General features: G+C 48.3%; 1 protein-coding gene across 4 annotated transcripts; it reads right to left on the reverse strand.

The window, feature by feature from the left end:
• Positions 1-742: 742 nt before the first annotated feature.
• VPS33B (VPS33B late endosome and lysosome associated) lies at positions 743-12196 on the reverse strand. 4 transcript variants are annotated; one of them, XM_087704467.1, is made up of 25 exons: positions 12044-12196; positions 11918-11973; positions 11756-11847; positions 11164-11248; positions 9715-9776; positions 9592-9641; positions 9447-9514; positions 8454-8499; positions 8169-8263; positions 7081-7185; positions 6637-6733; positions 6141-6218; positions 5903-5976; positions 5693-5779; positions 5519-5609; positions 5176-5250; positions 3968-4032; positions 3818-3872; positions 3687-3733; positions 3395-3527; positions 3217-3290; positions 3046-3147; positions 2876-2948; positions 1850-1960; positions 743-1370 (listed from the first exon to the last, which is right to left on the reverse strand). In XM_087704467.1, exons 1-25 carry the CDS (start codon positions 12156-12158, stop codon positions 1291-1293), a joined length of 2016 nt encoding a protein of 671 aa, XP_087560593.1. In that variant the 5' UTR covers positions 12159-12196; the 3' UTR covers positions 743-1290. The 4 variants fall into 4 exon arrangements, 3 of the variants coding, with proteins under 3 accessions (XP_087560593.1, XP_013929895.2, XP_013929896.2); XM_014074420.2 differs by lacking the exons at positions 11756-11847; positions 11918-11973; positions 12044-12196 and adding an exon at positions 11316-11523 and having other exon boundaries at positions 11164-11244; XR_015695453.1 differs by lacking the exons at positions 2876-2948; positions 11756-11847; positions 11918-11973; positions 12044-12196 and adding an exon at positions 11316-11526 and having other exon boundaries at positions 11164-11244.
• Between the last annotated feature and the right edge of the window lie 4923 nt (positions 12197-17119).

A 17119-nucleotide genomic window follows, 5' to 3' on the forward strand; every position in this document is an offset into this window, starting at 1 on the left:
GCATCGGACCTGGGTACCTGAGAGACCGCCTCCTGCCAATTACCTCCCATAGACGGATCAGATCTCACAGACTAGGCCTTCTCTGGATTCCATCTGCCAGTCAATGTCGGCTGGCGACTCCCCGGGGGAGAGCCTTCTCTGTTGCAGCTCCAGCCCTTTGGAAGGACCTCCCCGTGGAGATCCGGACCCTTACTACTCTCCTGGCCTTCCGCACAGCCACTAAGTCCTGGCTGCTCCAGCGAGGGGGGGGGGGCTCTTGAAGTACCCAGCCCCACGGTAACTATGAATGTTGTGTATTTTAAAGTGTTGTTTTGTCTATTTATCCCCCTTCCCTTGTTTATTGTAAGCCGCCCGGAGTTCTTCGGGAGTGGGCAGCATACAAGACCAATAAACTAAACTCAAATTCATTTCGCTGCAAGCCGTCTGGAGGCCATGGTAAAGGGGGGGGGGGCTTTTACCCAGGTAGGGAATTGCCGGAGATCTGAGGCCATTTAAGGCATCCGTGTGAAAAGCAGCGTCCTGTCGCTGGAGGAGTGGACCTCTGGCCCTTCTGCCAGGTGGCCGCCCCCAATTATGTTATGTCTCTGTTTTCTCCCCCCCCCCCTTTCCAATTTCCATCCAGTTTGGTTCATCTTCCACTAGAAGGGAAAGAATTGTGATTTGGGGGAGAGGATGAGAGCAAGCAGGCACAAAGGCATCAATTAAACAGGAAACCACATGATAGGCAATTGACCAGTAGCAGTTACATCAATTAATCTTTTATTTTGTCTTATTCCTGTGGTTTCTGGCAAGATGTTTATGTGCATTATACACGGACCCATTTATTGCAGGAGAAAAGTTTCCAGAAACAGAAGGTGGAAAATATGGATGGGAGGGGTCACGGGGGTCATGTAGGGTTTTTTCAATCTATGGAGGATTTTTCTTCATTTTTCTTGGATGAGGAAGAAAGATCTGTCTGAAATTCTGGGCTTTCTTCCTTTCACTAAAACATTCTAATTTTCTTTCACTGCTGCACACTTCTCTGTCTTGCTAGACCCTTCCTCTCCCAAGGAAAGCTCCCGTTTCCAAAGAAGCACCTTTGGACTAATTAAAAAAACTCCAACACAGAGATCCAGCAACTCCCACCCAATGGAAGACCAGAAGAGAAAAGGTGCTCTATGCTTTCCTTTATCATGGGAGGGTAAATGACGGCGATTCTCCAGCTGGTGGGAACACAGCCTCTCTCTGGCTGGGCAGAACAACCAAGGTATTTTCAAGCATCCCTTTGCCTCCAGTTTGCCTTGAATGCGGTCACATCCTCGTCTCCATGATAGATTCTAGCAGGCGAGCACTGTTGGTGATGGCCGTCGTCAGGATTATGAACCGGAGCCCTGGAGGAGAGGCAGGAACCAAAGGTGACCCAGCAGAGAAGAAAAGGCTTCCCTTCCCTGGATGGTGTGACCGCAGTGATGCTGAGACCCTGGCTTAAATTGCTCGTCAGCCTAACCTATCTATCCTATGGGACTGTGAGAAGAGCAGAGGGAGGGGGGGGGGCTACTGACACCTGCTTGACTTCCTGAAGGAAGAGCAAGACAAAAATCCAAAAGACTCTAAACTCAGTCCCAAAAGAAGCCTGATAGGAAGCTACCACCAACTGGTTTATCTGCATAACTGGAAACGGAGGGGAAACCAGTTACAAAAAGCTTACTTTTTCTCTTGATTTGCCCAAGCTTACTTTAAAAATGGCTAGAAGTAGGCCATTACTTCTACATAACTAACCTACATCACCACCCAGTTTATGTGCAGGGGCTCAGAATGCTACACCACGTGAGTCAACCAACTATTGCCCTAGTTTGGGTGTATCTCATACCTCTTTCTCTGCCAAGGAAGCGGAGAGCAGCAACTTCAGAGAAGGTGCAGCCTCCTAAGAAGACTGCCAGGATGACTTGCTGGGAGGCTGGAGGTCGAGGCTCTTCTGCAGCTGCAAGGAGAACGTAGCTAAATCCGTGACCCGTCAAAAGCGCGGACGGCAAAAGCGCGATCGACAAAATCGCGCCTTTGACGTCATCACAGCGCGACGAAAAAGATCGAAAAATTCAAATAAAAATTAATAAAAATTAAATTAAAGCAAGCCGATTCACATAAAGGTAAGGGTTAGGGTTAGGGTTAGGGTTAGGTTAAGGGTTAGGGTTAGCTTTAGAGCGTTAGCGTTAGCGTTAGGGTTAGGATAAGGGTTAGCGTTAGGTTTTTCGTTACTTTAACGGTTAGGTTTAGGGTTAGGTTTAGGGTTAGGTTAAGAGTTAGGTTTAGGGTTAAGTTTAGGGTTAGGTTTGGGGGGGTTAGGGGAAGGTTTTAGCTTTATTTTTACATTTTTTCGATCTTTTTCGTCGCGCTGTGATGACGTCACAGCGCGCTTTTGTCGAGCGCGATTTTGTCCTACGCGCTTTTGTGGTGGAACCGCTAAATCCATGCCTCCATATGAGTTGGCAGATGCGTATGGAGGCATCTGATTGATCAATACGTGGTCTCTCTTCCACCTCCTTCTCAGGTCTGCATCCGCTCAGTCCTAACAATGACTCCTTCATATAAGCACCTCCCAGAGGCAGAATGGGAATTGGGAGGATCACAAGGACCCTGGCAACTCTCCTAACTTCCCCAATTCTCTTGCTGATACAGCTTTTTAGACAGCTTAAGAAGATTGAGTCACCACCACAACTCTTGGGGGATACATGCCAATACGTTTGCTGATAATAAAATCCGCACCATGATCACTGAAGGAAACACACAGCATGCTCCTTTCTGTCCAGAAGGGTGAAGTTGCTGGATAGAGACCCGGCTGTGGGAACAGGACCCCAGCCTTAAGCTGGAGGAGCAGCAGACCCAGCCAGCTACTTACCTGTGACAAATTCATGGCCCCCGAGCAACCTCACCACCTCTTCTAGGCCCAACCAGCCCCTCCGCTCCAGCACCTGAGATAGAGTAGAGTCAATCCAGAGCTGCCAAGGGAGAAAAGGAGCCCTCCTCAAATAACCCCATTAGTCCCAGCAGTCCAAAGGCTCTTAGCACCTGTTCCATTATCTTGCAACTGAGGGGCACATAGGCGCCACTGAACACATAGGCCATGTCCCGGGGCGCTTTCAGGTCGTATTCTCCATTCCCACGTGGGATCTGCAAGGGAACAGGTGGTCACAACTGGAGGCCTCTTCCCTCCCAGCCTCAAGTGAATCACGAACTCACCAGGCCCAGCTTCTTGCTTATAGCTCGGAAATTGTTCTTCCTGGCCAGTGAACTGAAGGCATCCGAGAGCTTCTCTGGGGAAGGAGAGGAAGGGGAAAGAGTTCTTGAAGACTGAAGATACCCATCTCTTTGTCCCTTCCCAGGAGCCAGGGTGCAACAAAATCCCACGATCCCTTACCTGCCGCTTTATCCGTCACCAGTTTGCTGACTTTGTTCTCCATAGCCGTCAGAGTCTCACCGGACACTTGCTCCGTCAAGAGCCCCAAGTGCTTCAGGTTATGGAAGGTCAGCAGGTGCTCTGGTCCATAACTCTGCCAATGGGCAGGGATCGGCATCACAGCAAAACAAGAGATAGGTGCAAAACACAGTGAAAGTAAGAGAAAGTTTTGGGGAGGGGGCAGAGCTGCACCTCCAGAAAATTGACTTGGATCTCTCTGCCACCCAGGGGAGGGCCACATGTCCGGCCTCACCTGCAGGTACTGGGTTTTCAGGGATCGGTAGTCCTTGGGAGAAAGTCCTGGGGAAGCAGACAGAAGACATGGGGTCAAGGCACACAGCAGGGCCTGCCTGATCCAGCTCTCCCTTCCAAGCCAGAACCCACCGTTTTCCGTGATCGACAACAGGCACAATATCCTCAGACTCTCAATTGGGGTGACCTGTTTTCGGAACAGTACAGGAGAAACCAGTCAATGGACAGCCTTCCCCAGACCTTGGGCCACTTCCTCATTCCCATGATTCAGCCTCCTCTCACCTGCCGGTCAATGTGCTCTTCAATGAAGCTAATGCTCTCCCGGATATCAAACCCTTCCAGAAGGGCTGCCAAGCAAACAGAGTGATGAGAGCAAAGCTAGGCCCAGCCTCTCTCTCACCATTCTTGCTTGCCAAAGACCTCTGCCTGCATGGCCTCTGCCTCCTAGCACCTCCCCTCCAGCTATCAGAAAGGAAGCTGCCAACGCCCACAAGCAGCCCAACCCTCAAGCTGAGAATCTTCCGGAATCAGGCCAGTGCCCAGAGGGAGACTTTCCCCACTTCCATATGGAGACTCCAAAGTTCAGCACTCAATGCAGAGATTCCAACCTTGTTTTGGAGTAGGGTTATGTGAAGTGCGGCGAGCCAAGGAAATTTAAAGGCATTTTAAAAAATTCTTTAACTAAATCCTTGATAACAAAACTGTTCAATACTTCCATTCCTCTCCTTGCAACCATGCGTACCCCATTTCATTCCCTGCCTGTTCTCCCCTCTTCCTTCATGCATTTCTTTTGCACCTGGATCTGAATTCATCTCCTCTGCAAGATCAGACCCCGAAGGTATTCCAAGGCCTGGCTCTTCAGTCCTTGCCACCCACACACTCAAGTTCCTTTGATGTTTCTCCTCATACTCCCAGCAACAAGGAAGTTGGAATCAATGATCTTTTCTGCCCTTCCAGCTGCTTATTCCACACAAGGGACCACATCTGATCCACTTCCCTTAGGCAGCATTTGCAGGTCTTAAGGTTTCTGCATCCTTTCCAGGGGGAAAGGATGCAAACATTCCTCCAAAGTGCAAAGGTTCACCACTTCGAGCTGGTCTTTACCATATATGTGTCTTGCAACTACTGTCTATTTACCCTGTTAAATTGATCTCTAGTACATTTTCATTTCCATGCTTGTTACATCACTATAGATGAATCAATTTTTCAGTCAGCAACACAGAACTTACTGCATGCAAAAGGACATGAATGTTCATGTCCACAACCAGCAAATCTCTACTGTTGCCAAAAGACTTTCTTATACACCTATCCATAAATACCTGAAAAGACCAACTTGTTTGTTAAAAGACTCTTGTTCCCTGCCCACTTACTAACCTTCCCACTGGTTTGAAAGAGTCTCAGGAGATGATTTCTGTCATCTGATACCTTCCCACATTAAACTCCAACCCCATAATCATATTCAGCCAGTTCACTTGTACAACCCTTTTTACCATGTTCCGTCTTCAACAGTTCCTGGAAATCTTGTCTGGTTTTTTTCTTCATGATGGACTCACAGGCCCCAATATCTGCACATATGAGGAAGATGGTCAAACCAGGAGGGGGAAAATATTTTCTGGAACACACCTAAAGCTGCCAGTGAATCCTCCAGCACTGAGTCTTAACAACTAAAGAGAGCTTGAAGCCCTCCTGCTGCAGCCAGGCCAGAGACAGGTTTTACAGAATGGTTGCAAAGGCTCTGCAGCCGATATCTGGCTGGGACCATGCAAAAAGAGTCCAGGGAGATTTTGATACTAACATTCCTCTGGCTGGGACACCCCTGCTGAGAGGACTTACGGAGACTCAGCAAGCGATGTTCTTGTTTCAGGCCTTTCAGTTCTTGGGAGACAAAGTTTTTCATCTGCTTAATATCCATTCCTCGTCGTCGCTGGAAGAGACATTTCCTTCAGGCAGGGCCACCAACAAATCTACCCTTTGTGGCCATTATTGCCCCATTTCTAGCCTACGCACATCATACTGAGCCTGCAGATTCCGTGCCTTCTGACTTAGGAGACCGAACACATTGGAGAAGTGCTCATTGCGGATTTCGCTGAACACCTGTAGAGAGATGCAGGCCAGATTGTGGTAACCTGGAGAAGCCCATTGACGCTCTCCCAACCATCCAGCTTCTGCTCTCAGAAACTCCTAGACTGCTCCTGTCCCAGAGCAGATAAAGTTTACCTTGTCCTGGGAATTCAGCAGGACTTTAATGCTTCGGTCAGAGGAGGTAACATCTGGACCAAAATCCACACTTCCTGTAGAAAGTGGGTTGCTCAATCACTTGCCCCATGGCACTCAGTTTACCAGGGCCCAGCAATTATTCTGGATGATGTCAACCTCTGGACACCTCCAATCCAGCCCTCAGAAACTTGAAGGTGAGATGCCAATGCCAGAGGCTTAAAGCTGGGGAGAAACTCACCACATTTTATGCGAAAGGTATCATCCACCAGGCCTTCATAGACCACTTGAGAGCAAAGGGCTGTAATGTAATCCACATCTAAAGAGATAAACATGAGGCTCAGGCTCAGCTCAGAGGCCAAAAGCAGCATCTATGGGCAGGGTAGAAGAACAGAGATCTGAAGCTGGAGAACAGCTTCAACTTGGGTCAAGCAGACTGTTTTGCCACTTCTATTTACCAATTTCAAGCTCAACAATAAACTGTTTGCTCAAAATAAGGCACAACAGCTTCCTCCTTTTGGCAATTGCTTGGGTCTCCGGCAGTTTCCAGGACATGTGAAACCAAGAACTAAAGTATGTGAGAAGCATTTTGTCTCTTACTTCCAAAATCACCCCACCCCCCCCAAAAAAGCTGCCATACAGCACCCGCACCGAAAGAAGGCTTAGTAGGAGCTCCCACAGGAATCAAGGAAGGTTTCTAGGCAGATACCACCTCTCTTCCTTTTCCCCAGACCCACCTCTGTCTATAAGGAAGACGTGGCCAATCTCTGGCTTCCGATCAATGTTGTCAACTTCGCTCTTTTCTGCTATGTCACGCCAAAGCGCATGGACCATCTAGGAGAAATGAACCCATTGCACTTTACAGGACCTGCAGGTTACCACATCACAGGCAGGATTCTCTTGCAAGATACTTTCCTAATGACAGGTACCTGCTTTGTCCTGACAAGAAAGAGCCAACATCTTACCATCTAACTACAGCAAAGCTTTCAGGAAAGTTTTGGGTAGCTTGGAAGGAAAAGAGCCTTTTACATAAACAGGGCTGCTTTCCGTCAAAATGGGGCCACCCCTTCTCCTTACTTTCAGCCATGGCTCAGCCAACAACAGCCTCCATAGAGCCATTTCTTTTTCTGTGGCACATTCTCTCCAAGCAAGTCCACCCGCCTGAGTTGATCTGGCCGCACCTTGGCACACCGCCCAAGTCCATAAGTCTCAGTGAATGGGCCGAAGAGAGAGTTCATCAGCTGTAAAGCCTGGGCCACTGTGTTGATCCACCGCTGGTCTGCTTCCTGCATAAGTCAATGGAATGTTGGAACCTTGGAACGCGGAGGACATAGTTGACTCTTGGAAACCCAGAAATCTCTTCCTCACCAACATAAAGCAAACGGAATTTGCTCAATTCTCAGTCAAAACAGAAATCAAATTAATGGTTAAGCATCATGATCTGCAACTATGAGCCAACTACTGTATCACTAATATAGACAAATACTGTAATGCCAAGTTACTAATTGGCAGGTAATAATTAAATGTGGCTTTTATTACAAAGATTTCTTTATAGAAACATGTAATGCTTATAATTTTTATGTGAATATGTAATATTTTTCTTTAAGAGTATGTGCTGCTGCTCTGATAAATGTAAAACGTTATTTTTTTAAAAGATCCCCTTCAAGTCCTAAAGGTTTTATGTAAGTATTGCAGGCTACTTCTTCTGACTGCCGGCTGCTTGCAATTTGGCAGATCAGATCTGAGCAGGCTCAGGGTTGACTCAGCTATCCATCCTTCCAAGGTAGGTAAAATGAAGAGCCAGATTATTGGGAACAATATGCTGACTGTAAACTGCTTAGAGAGGGCTGTAAAAGCACTGTGAAGCGGTATATCAGTCTAAGTACAATTTGTGTGTATTTGTGTGTATATACGTGGATGAAGTACACGTGCCTTTGCAGTGTTGACTTCCTGCAACTCCTTGGACAAGTCTTTGTAATTTTCTTGTAGGGTTTTGAAAGTGATTTTCCCTTGCTTCCTTCTTCCTCTACTGAGAAAGCGACTGGCCCTGTGCCTACCCCCCCCCCTTTGCATGTAAGGTAAAATTAGAACTCAAGGGTGACAGTTTCTAGCCTGGGGCTTTAATCTCTACACCAAACTGACTCTCTCAAGGATTTACGAGATGGGACCAAGATGCAGTCTCCAAGATACTGTTGATTCTGGTGAGATAGCAAGAAACCACTCATGAATCACAGCCAGCATAAACGACCTTACCAAATATAATACTAACCAGAAAATAATCTTGGAAGAACTCAGGCAGCTCCATGCTGATGATGTCATTATCCAGAGGGAGAAGGGAAAAGGACCACTCATCCCAGGTCACATCTACAGGGTCAGAGATATTGTTTGGATGCCTATCTGCCTTTCACAATCTGAGCCAGAAGTTTGAGTCTAGAGGAAGAGGGACCAGCTGAATCATCACCTCCCATCTATTCCCAAGTCTCTTCTCCCCATACTTTTCGGCTTAACAGAGACATCCAGCTGTGATGCATTGGGCCCAGTTCTCAACACTTACCACCATAGATCCCTTCCTCCTCCAACACCAGCTCACATGTGTAGAACTGCAGGAGAAAACAGCCAACCATGAAAGTGCCATACTCAGAAGCCTCAAAGACCTTAAGGGCTTTTGTAATCTTTCCTGGCCAAGAGCCCTCTATGGCACAAATCTCCTTTATCAGTTGAGGCTCAATAATCCAGACAAAGGTAACTGCAAGGGTGGTGTATGGTGCTGCCTTCAAGACAGTCAGAGCATTTCTGACCAGTACCACACAAGGATTTAACCTAAAGATTGTTCCAGAATCTCATGTTCCTGGAATTCATTTCTGAATTTGGGGTTTTAATAATGCAGGTTTTAAGGTAGAGGTGGGGAACTCTCAGAATTCCTGAGCCAGCATGGGAGATGAAGTTCACAAGTCATAAAAGGGCCATAGTTCCCCACCCATTTTATGGAAACATAGAAAGGGAAAGCTACCTTTCCTGGGCATTACAATAGCCTCTGAAACTCTCTCACACACACATGCAACCCCAAGAAGCCACTCTACCAATCTCACTGGAATCCCAAGATGAACTGACAAACTGAACTGGAGGGGAGTGTTGGAGGGGTGGCATGATAAACCAGCACAGGTTGAAACATCTCTTTCCATCTCAACAAATAGAGGTGGAGAATAAAACTTTTTCCAAGTGGGTTAGTGCAATGCTTCTATGTTATTCCCCATCCCTTATAAGTTTCTCACAAGTTGATGTCCTAATTCAAAGTACCCACTTGATGTGCCAGAGGTTTTGTGGATAGGAAACTGAAACCCATTTCTGCCCCCACCCCTTAGGTAATCTGTCCTGGAATGGGAAAGAGGGATTCTGCTAGGAGGCAGCAGGAGTCTGGTGAGCTGACATGCTGACCAATACCTCTAAAAAGCTCAACCCCATGTGACCTTCCCTCCCCCCACTCCCAGGAAGCCAGGTTTACCCAACACTTGAGGCTATCTGCCCCACTACCAGCAGCAAGCCTCACCTTCTGTGGGCTGAAGATGATCTTGTACTTGCGCACCCGACCTGCCACTTTGTCGGCGTTGATCAATTCTACGAGAAGCACTGAGTCAGCCACGCCTCCATGGGACCCCCTCCACTTCTCCCAGGAGGCACTCCCTGCCACTCACCTGCCACCAGCCGGACACTCACGAGGCGTGGACGGAGTAGGAAGCATAACCTGGAGAGAAGGGTAGGCTGCGGTCAGGGGACATGGGTGGAGTGCCCCTCCCAGCTCCCCCCAGCCCACTCACTGGTCACTGGAGCTGCGCACTGGTTTCTTCTCCAGCTTGTAGAGCTTGTGCACGTCATGTTGCTGCATGGAGAGACGGATGCAGGAGGGAACAAAGGAAACACAAACACCCCCGGCACGGATCAGAATAGGATGTTTAGGCACAGACCTTTGGCCACATCTCCTTTGCCACCCACCCCAGCCCATTTACAGCCAGCTTTCCTCCTCGGTTGGCCCTCTCCTGGCCATTCTCCATGGCCAATGCATTCCTGGCCCTCCGCCCTCAATCTTCGTCCCTGCCCATTTGCCCAGACACCCTTTGACTCCAGCCTTTGGCTGCACAGGGCAAATAGCCCCCAGCCAATCGGGTGGCAGACAAAAGCAATGGTGCTATGTGGTCAGCATATGTTGGGGGATCGCAGGGACTGGCAGGGGGCAGCAGGTGTTTCAAGATTTTTTTTGTGCAAAAGTATTCCGATCTGTCACCAGGACCAGAGGGATCAGAAGTGGCAGCCATGAGAGCCACTGCAGGGTGGGGTGGGGGGGAAGGTGGAGTGGGGGAGAGTATGTTTGTGGGGAGGAAGATGCTTCTAGGGAGCTTCACAAAGATGGCTTAGCTCACAACTCAGTCAACTACTAAAAGAGGGAGGAAGAGCAAGACTGGTGCGGCTTCTGGTACTGCGTGGAAATCAGGCAAAACAGTGGTTTGCTTTTTATCATTTGCCAGGCTAGTGTAATGAGGAACATTTTATATTAAAAAGTGGTTTACAGTCATCGGTTGGAATACTTGTTCCTAACCAAATGCTTTCTTTTGTAAAAAGGAAGGAATCTTTGAGTTCACTGAACCTGAAATTACAAAAAGTGGGATAACAGCTTGGGGGGAGCTGCCATTGCCACTTTGGCATGACACCTAACAGGCAGTTCAGCGCCCCCTCACCATGCACCATTTCCATTCACCTGCTACTCCCCCTCCTCTAACATCAGGAGCTGCGCCAGCCTTGCTCCTCTTCCGTCCTTTAGTTGGAGCTGACTGATTGCAAGCCAAGCTGTCTTTGCAAAGCTCCCTAGAGGTGCCCCTCTCTCCCTTCCTGGTCCCTCCTAACACACTCTTACCTGTGTCCTCCCTGCAGTGGCTCTCGCAGCTGCTACTCTTGCTGCCACTCCCCCTCCCCTCCAGTCCTAGTGACAGATCTGGATGCTTTTGCACTTTAAAATTTTTTTGCATCACATACCCCCCCCCCCAGCCCCTGAAATCACCAATTGCATCTGCCTGCCACCCGATTGACTGGGGGCTATTTGTCCCATGCAGCCAAAGGTGTGTGTCAAAAGGTGTCTGGGCAAATGGGCAGGGACGAGGCCAGGCAACCTTGGCCATGAAGGAGGAAATCTAGCTGTAAATGGGCTAAAGGGGGTGGCTGGAGGAGAACCCGAGGGTGGGAACCTAAAGGTCCCAGACCCCTCGCGGACCCACCTTCAGGATAGAGACGTTGGCGATACGGTCCAGTGGGCTCATGAGATCAGCCTCCAGGAAGAGGTCCTTCTTGCCGGGAAGCTGCGGAACCGAGAATCGGGTCAGGGCCGCCCCTCGCGATTGGACCCCGCCCCGCCCTCGTCTCCGCCCACCTGCTCCAGGAGGTAGACCAGCTGGTCCCGCGCCAGGCGCTTCAGCAAGCCGAAATCCGGCGGGTCGGGCGGGTGGCGTGAGGCCATTGTGGCAGTGCCCGAGCTCCACCCGGAAGTAGGCGGATTCGCGGCTCCGCACTTCCGCCGCGACGCTTCCGGGTTAGCGCGAGACGCCCCTGGCTGCCAGCAAGCGCCACAGCGGCTCCTCCAACTCCGGGCAGCTCCCACGGAGAGCGTCGGCCACGCGCGCGGCCCAGGCGAAGTACTCGCGCACGCGCTGCTTGGACCAGCCCTCGGGCGCGCGCCGGTCCAGATCGCGCAGGTTGTGCAGCTTGTCGGCTAGCGCCACCAGCCGCGCACCCGCGCTCAGCCCCGCCGCGCGCTCCACCTGCAGGCGCTTCCGCTCGGCCCGGGGCAGCGCCTTGTCGTCGGTCAGTTCCTCCACCAGGCGCCGCACCTCCAGCCCGAAGCGCTGCTCTATCTCCGCGAAGGTGGCGTCCGTGTCCTCCACCGTGTCGTGCAGCAACGCGGCCTGCGGGGCGAGAGAGGCTCAGCGCCCTCCGGGAGTGGCCCTCCGCCGCCGCCGCCGCCCCCCGGCTCACCTGCAGTACCGCTACGTCAGCCACGCCGGCCTCCTGCGCCAGGATCTGCGCCACGCCTGCGGGGGAGAGCGGAGGGCAGGGTTACCCACGCCCGCTTTGCGCTCCCGCCTTGCGCCACAGCCTCACCGATGGGGTGGTTGATGTAGGGCGTCCCCTCCGGATCCTTGCGCCGCTGCGCCGAGTGCTTGCGGGCCGCGAAGTCGACGGCGTCCAACAGCCGCGCTGCCTCGCTGCCGCTCATGGCTGGGCTCGGTCCCGGCGGAGGGAACCGAAAATCATCGGGGGCCCCAACCGCCTCCGCCCGCCGCGGGGACGCCGGGCTCCGTCGTCAAGGACTGCCTAGGGAGCCTTCGGGGTCGCGCCCCGCCCCGCCCCGCGGCGCCTCCCCGAGGCCCGCGGAAGACCCGGGTGGTTGGGCAGAGCCGTAGGCGAAGCGGCGCCTGCGTCACTCCGTGCCGTTTCTGCTCGGGGCCGCGGAGGAAGGAAGGCCCCCCTCGGAAGAGAGAAGGGGCGCAGGATCACCTTCTTTATTTCGGTTGCATCGCTCTATTGGCCAGGTCTCTCAGCCCACCCATTTCACAGGGTGGTTGTAGGGAAAATAGGAGGATTAGGTAAATTAGCCACGCTGAGGTTTATAGAAGACGCGGGGTAATAATTTTTGTGCCTTTCTTCACCGAAGCAGCTCTTGTGTCTGGAATTCAAAGTCTGCTGGTTTCTAAGCCAGCACCATAACCACTACACCAAACTGCCCCAGGCGGTCAAAGAGTGAAACAGCCCTGGCTTGGGAAGAGAAAACGATGCCGTTTTGTCTTCTCCATGGGTTGCTGTTACAATCCCTGTTGAGACACAAATTCATACAGGTAGCCCTCAATTTATGACCATAACAGCCCAAAGCAATACAGTTAAGTGAGTTTTGCCTCAATTCATGACGATTCTTGCCATGGTTGTTTTTAATTTTCTTTATTTTAAAAAAAAATTACATCCATATTGTATGTGAACAGAGTTGGTTCTGGGTACCATTCATATTAATCCAATTCACAGTAACAATATTAGTAATCTCTATCAAACCTATCAAATTTAAGTAATCCTCATATTTTATTATATTATTATACATCATCTCTCTCTCTTACATCTCTCTTTTCTCTCTCTCTCTCTCTCTCTCTCTCTCACTCACACCTGTTGTCAGCGTTCCAAATATCATCCAAAATTAAATCGGAGTTCAAGGCAGAGCTTTCCTCAAAGTTCCAATTTATTAAGAGAGACATGTTGGCACATCTGTAGAAACCTGAATTTGAAAGCTTCCTGGGGTTTCCACCCAGTTGAAAGTTCATAATCTTGCCCCCACACCCAGAAGTCCATCATATGGTCCAATCTTCCACTGCCACGCTGGCGGTTCCACCCATCCAGTTTCGGTCATGTGCAGAAGTGCGGAGATAAAAGATGACCTTGGGCTTCTAGAAAGGATTTTTTTTATTTTGACAACAACACATTCTACTCCTTACTATTCCCGCTCCCAATTCCCCACGAATAAAACAGCATAGTAAAATAAGAGAGAGGGTATCAGGCCAAAGATCCTAAAAGGAACTAGCTGACAAGCGGCCTCTCCTCAGAAGAAAAATGTTTCCTGTAAAAAAGAATAACATAAAAGTTAACATAACAATAATAGCAATAGCAGTAGACTTATATACCGCTTCATAGGGCTTTCAGCCCTCTCTAAGCGGTTTACAGAGAGTCAGCATATTGCCCCCAACAATCTGGGCCTCATTTTACCCACCTCGGAAGGATGGAAGGCTGAGTCAACTCTGAGCCGGTGAGATTTGAACCGCTGAACTGCTGATCTAACAGTAGCCTGCAGTGCTGCATTTAACCACTGCGCCACCTTGGCTCTTAGCAAAATTAACCACCACCCCCAAGGGGACACTTTGGCTTATTGGGAAGCCTCTCATGGAATTGTTTTACTAACTTACCCGCTTTTAGGTCCCATCTTTTCACCCAAGTAGCTTCGGACAAAGGGTACCCCTTCCAATGCACTAAATACTGTAATCGACCCCTATACAGCCTGGAGTCTAAGATTTTTTTTACCTCATAATGGGTTTCACCTATCACTACAAGAGGAGGGGGAGCTTGGGTGAACAGTCTTATGCTGGACCCAATTACTGGCTTCAACAAGCTACAATGAAATACTGGGTAAATTTTCCCTAGAATTCTGGGTAGACTGAGTTGAACTGTAACTGGGTTAATTGTCTTCACTATTGGGAATGGACCTACAGATTTTGGGCCCAATTTCTTACTAGGCATTTTTAATCTTATGTATTTGGTAGATTCCAAAACTTTGTCCCCCACATGAAAGGGGGGGTTGGAGTGAGCGGTGTTTATCAGCTTGCTTCTTGTAGGCTTCTGCAGCATCTGCTAGAACTTTCTTCATATTTTCCCATTCATTCTTTAGCATGTCCATCCATTCATTCAGAGACATGGAGTAGGGAGGTTCTCTAGGCAGCTCAGGCATGGGAACAAATTCCATGCCACTGGTAATCTGGAAAGGAGTTAATCTAGTGCTGCTGTGGACTGCATTGTTGTAAGCCACTTTGGCGAAGGGTAGCAAGTTCGACAGTTGTCTTGCTGATAGTCCACATAACACCAGATGTATTATTCCACCATCACATTGGCCCTCTCTGCTGCACGGTTCATATTGTGTTGACCCAATGGCTTTCAGGAACTCTCTCCAGAACTTGGCTGTGAACTGGACTCCACGGTCTGAAATGATCCTCTTGGGCACCCCGTGCAGGCGATAAATGTGTTTCACAAACATTTTCGCTAATTTCTTTGCGGATGGCAACCCTGAGCAAGCGATGAAATGCTCTTGCTTGAAAAACAAATCAATAACTATCCAGATTACTCTATTCCCGCTGCTGTCTGGGAGTTCAACGATGAAGTCCATTGCGATCTCTTCCCATGGTTGGTTAGGGCTGGCCACTCATTGTAGTAGTCCAGGGGGCTTTTCCGGCAGTGTTTTCATCGTTGGGCAAGTAGCACAGCTTTTTACGTAATTTTCCACCTCCGATTTCAGCTTTTCAATAAAATAGAGGGACGCAGTCGCTCAGTGTCTAAGATGCTGAGCTTGTCAAGCCGAAAAGTCAGCAGTTCAGTGGTTCGAATCCCTAGCACTGCATAATGGAGTGAGCTCCCATGACTTGTCCCAGCTTCTGCCAATCTAGCAGTTCGAAAGCACGTTCGAAAGCAGGTAAAAAATGCAAGTAGAAAAAATAGGAACCACCTTTGGTGGGAAGGTAACAGCATACCGTGTACCTTCAGCATCTAATCATGCCAGCCACATGACCATGCAGATGTCTTCAGACAGCACTGGCTTTTCAGCTTTGAAACAGATATGAGCACCGCCCCCTAGAGTCAGGAACAATTAGCACTTGGAAGCCAGGGGAACCTTTACCTTCAATAAAATAAAGAACATTGCTGGGGAGAGGGGACATTTTTTAAATTAAAAAATGGGATTGAAATTTGGGGTGGCACAGAACTCTACTGCTTGTAGTCATTTGGAGTTTAGTAATTCTTCGATATTTGCCTTTGGAAGTCTGCCAACATTTCCCTGCATTTTGAACCTTGGTTTTACTCCCTGTAATTCTCCAACCCTCTTTTTTTTTTTTTTTTTTTGCTTCCTTCTATGCTTCTACTTGAAAAATATTGAAAGATGCAGAATTTCTCACACAAAACTCCTCGAAAAACATTTGGATTTATCCTGGCCAAGTTCCGTGCAAAAATTAAACAAATTGCGATCGTGATGTAATTGCTTTGCTTTTCCTTTTAATTTTTCCCTCCCTCTGTGCAAAATTTAGCAAATTGCAATCCTGTTCTCGTAGTGGCGTAACTACTTTGTGAGTTCTTACAAATAATAAAATTCAATTCAATTCAATTCAGTTCTTATTTTTATATTTTTTTCTTTGTCTGGCCGAATTTTTGGGCTGTTTGTCTTTCAATTTGCGAGGCAGCTAGATTGATTGTTAGATGCAAAAGAGCATTGTAAACCTGGTGGGAATATAAGCAACTCTTAGCATAGAGATTATCAAGGGATTCCTTCGATCTGCCTTTCATCTGATTTCTTCCACTCCAGCAAAAATTTATTTATACGTATTTGATGTTGTAGGTGACAAGAATTAAATACTTTTCTGATGATTTCCGGGGCCTGCGGTCGCCGGTAGCTCAACGGAGCTGCCCTCAGAGTTCTGGTTCGTATATCTATTCAAGATCTTAGATATCTCTTTTTTCAGGCAAGAAAGAAGCAGGGAGGGACTCAGTCGTTAGAATCCTCTTTGTAGTTCACAGCTCTTTTTTTTTTTGGCTGTGAACGGAGAAGAAGGTTCAACAAAAGCTGAGTCATTCACTCCGGCCAGATCTTCCCAGCTGTCTTTTTTCAGCTCAAGGCAAGTTACCCCCCCCTCAGGACAAATTTTTGAAACTAAGTTATTTAAAATCAATCCGAGCAGTGACCATTCCTGAGAACCCTTTTTTATTATTATTATTCAAAATACCAGCTTCAATTTTATAAAAAACTCCTTTGTTTAATTGTTTTTTAAAATGGCGATTTTATAGCTTCCGCATTTGTTATACGATATATTTCCACCTTCCTGGCACAGAATCAAGGGAATAACTTCTCACAAATTAATTAGCCCTGTTTCCTTGAAGACTTCTTTTTATCAATTGCCAAAAGTTTATTGAAAGTATCTTATCTTAAACCAACGTGAGCAGAGACTCTGTTTGTTTCCTTTTTATAATGGCTCCAAAATCAAAGCAGCCCAGACGTTTTTTTAACAACACATCCCAAGTAATTGCTACAAAGCCACAGCGCTTGCCTTCTACGCCCTCTACTGGAGATTTGTTAACGAAAGAATTTCTTTTTGAAACTCTTAAAGAATTTAGAGAGGAAATGAAGCAACTTATTTCGGACTTATGTGACAAGCTTGATGCCAAGATTGCTCAAACAAAGGAGGATATGATTGGAGTCATAACTGTAATGACAGATTATATGGCTGGAATGGAAGATAAGCTAGAACTCTTGGAGGAAGCTAATTCTAACCTGACATCTAAAATTGAGGTGTTGCAACAGGAAGTTGAAAATGCAGAAAAACAACTTGTTATGACAAATTATAAAAAGACGGCGCTTGCAATAAGAGTTAGGGGATTGCGTGAAAA

Source organism: Thamnophis sirtalis, unplaced genomic scaffold (genome assembly GCF_051295495.1).
Source record: "Thamnophis sirtalis isolate CommonGarterSnake01/CBP01778 unplaced genomic scaffold, rThaSir2_p1.2 scaffold_2, whole genome shotgun sequence".
NCBI classification, from domain to species: domain Eukaryota; kingdom Metazoa; phylum Chordata; class Lepidosauria; order Squamata; family Natricidae; genus Thamnophis; species Thamnophis sirtalis.

Excerpts from the sequence above, each read along its gene's own strand:
- VPS33B (XM_087704467.1), bottom strand. The coding sequence starts at position 12,158 with ATGAGCGGCAGCGAGGCAGCGCGGCTGTTGGACGCCGTCGACTTCGCG. Across the intron at positions 9,642-9,714 it reads GTGCGCAGCTCCAGTGACCA|GTTATGCTTCCTACTCCGTC; the intron begins GTGAGTGGGCTG and ends CCTTCTCTCCAG. Across the intron at positions 6,219-6,636 it reads CGTCTTCCTTATAGACAGAG|ATGTGGATTACATTACAGCC; the intron begins GTGGGTCTGGGG and ends TTATCTCTTTAG.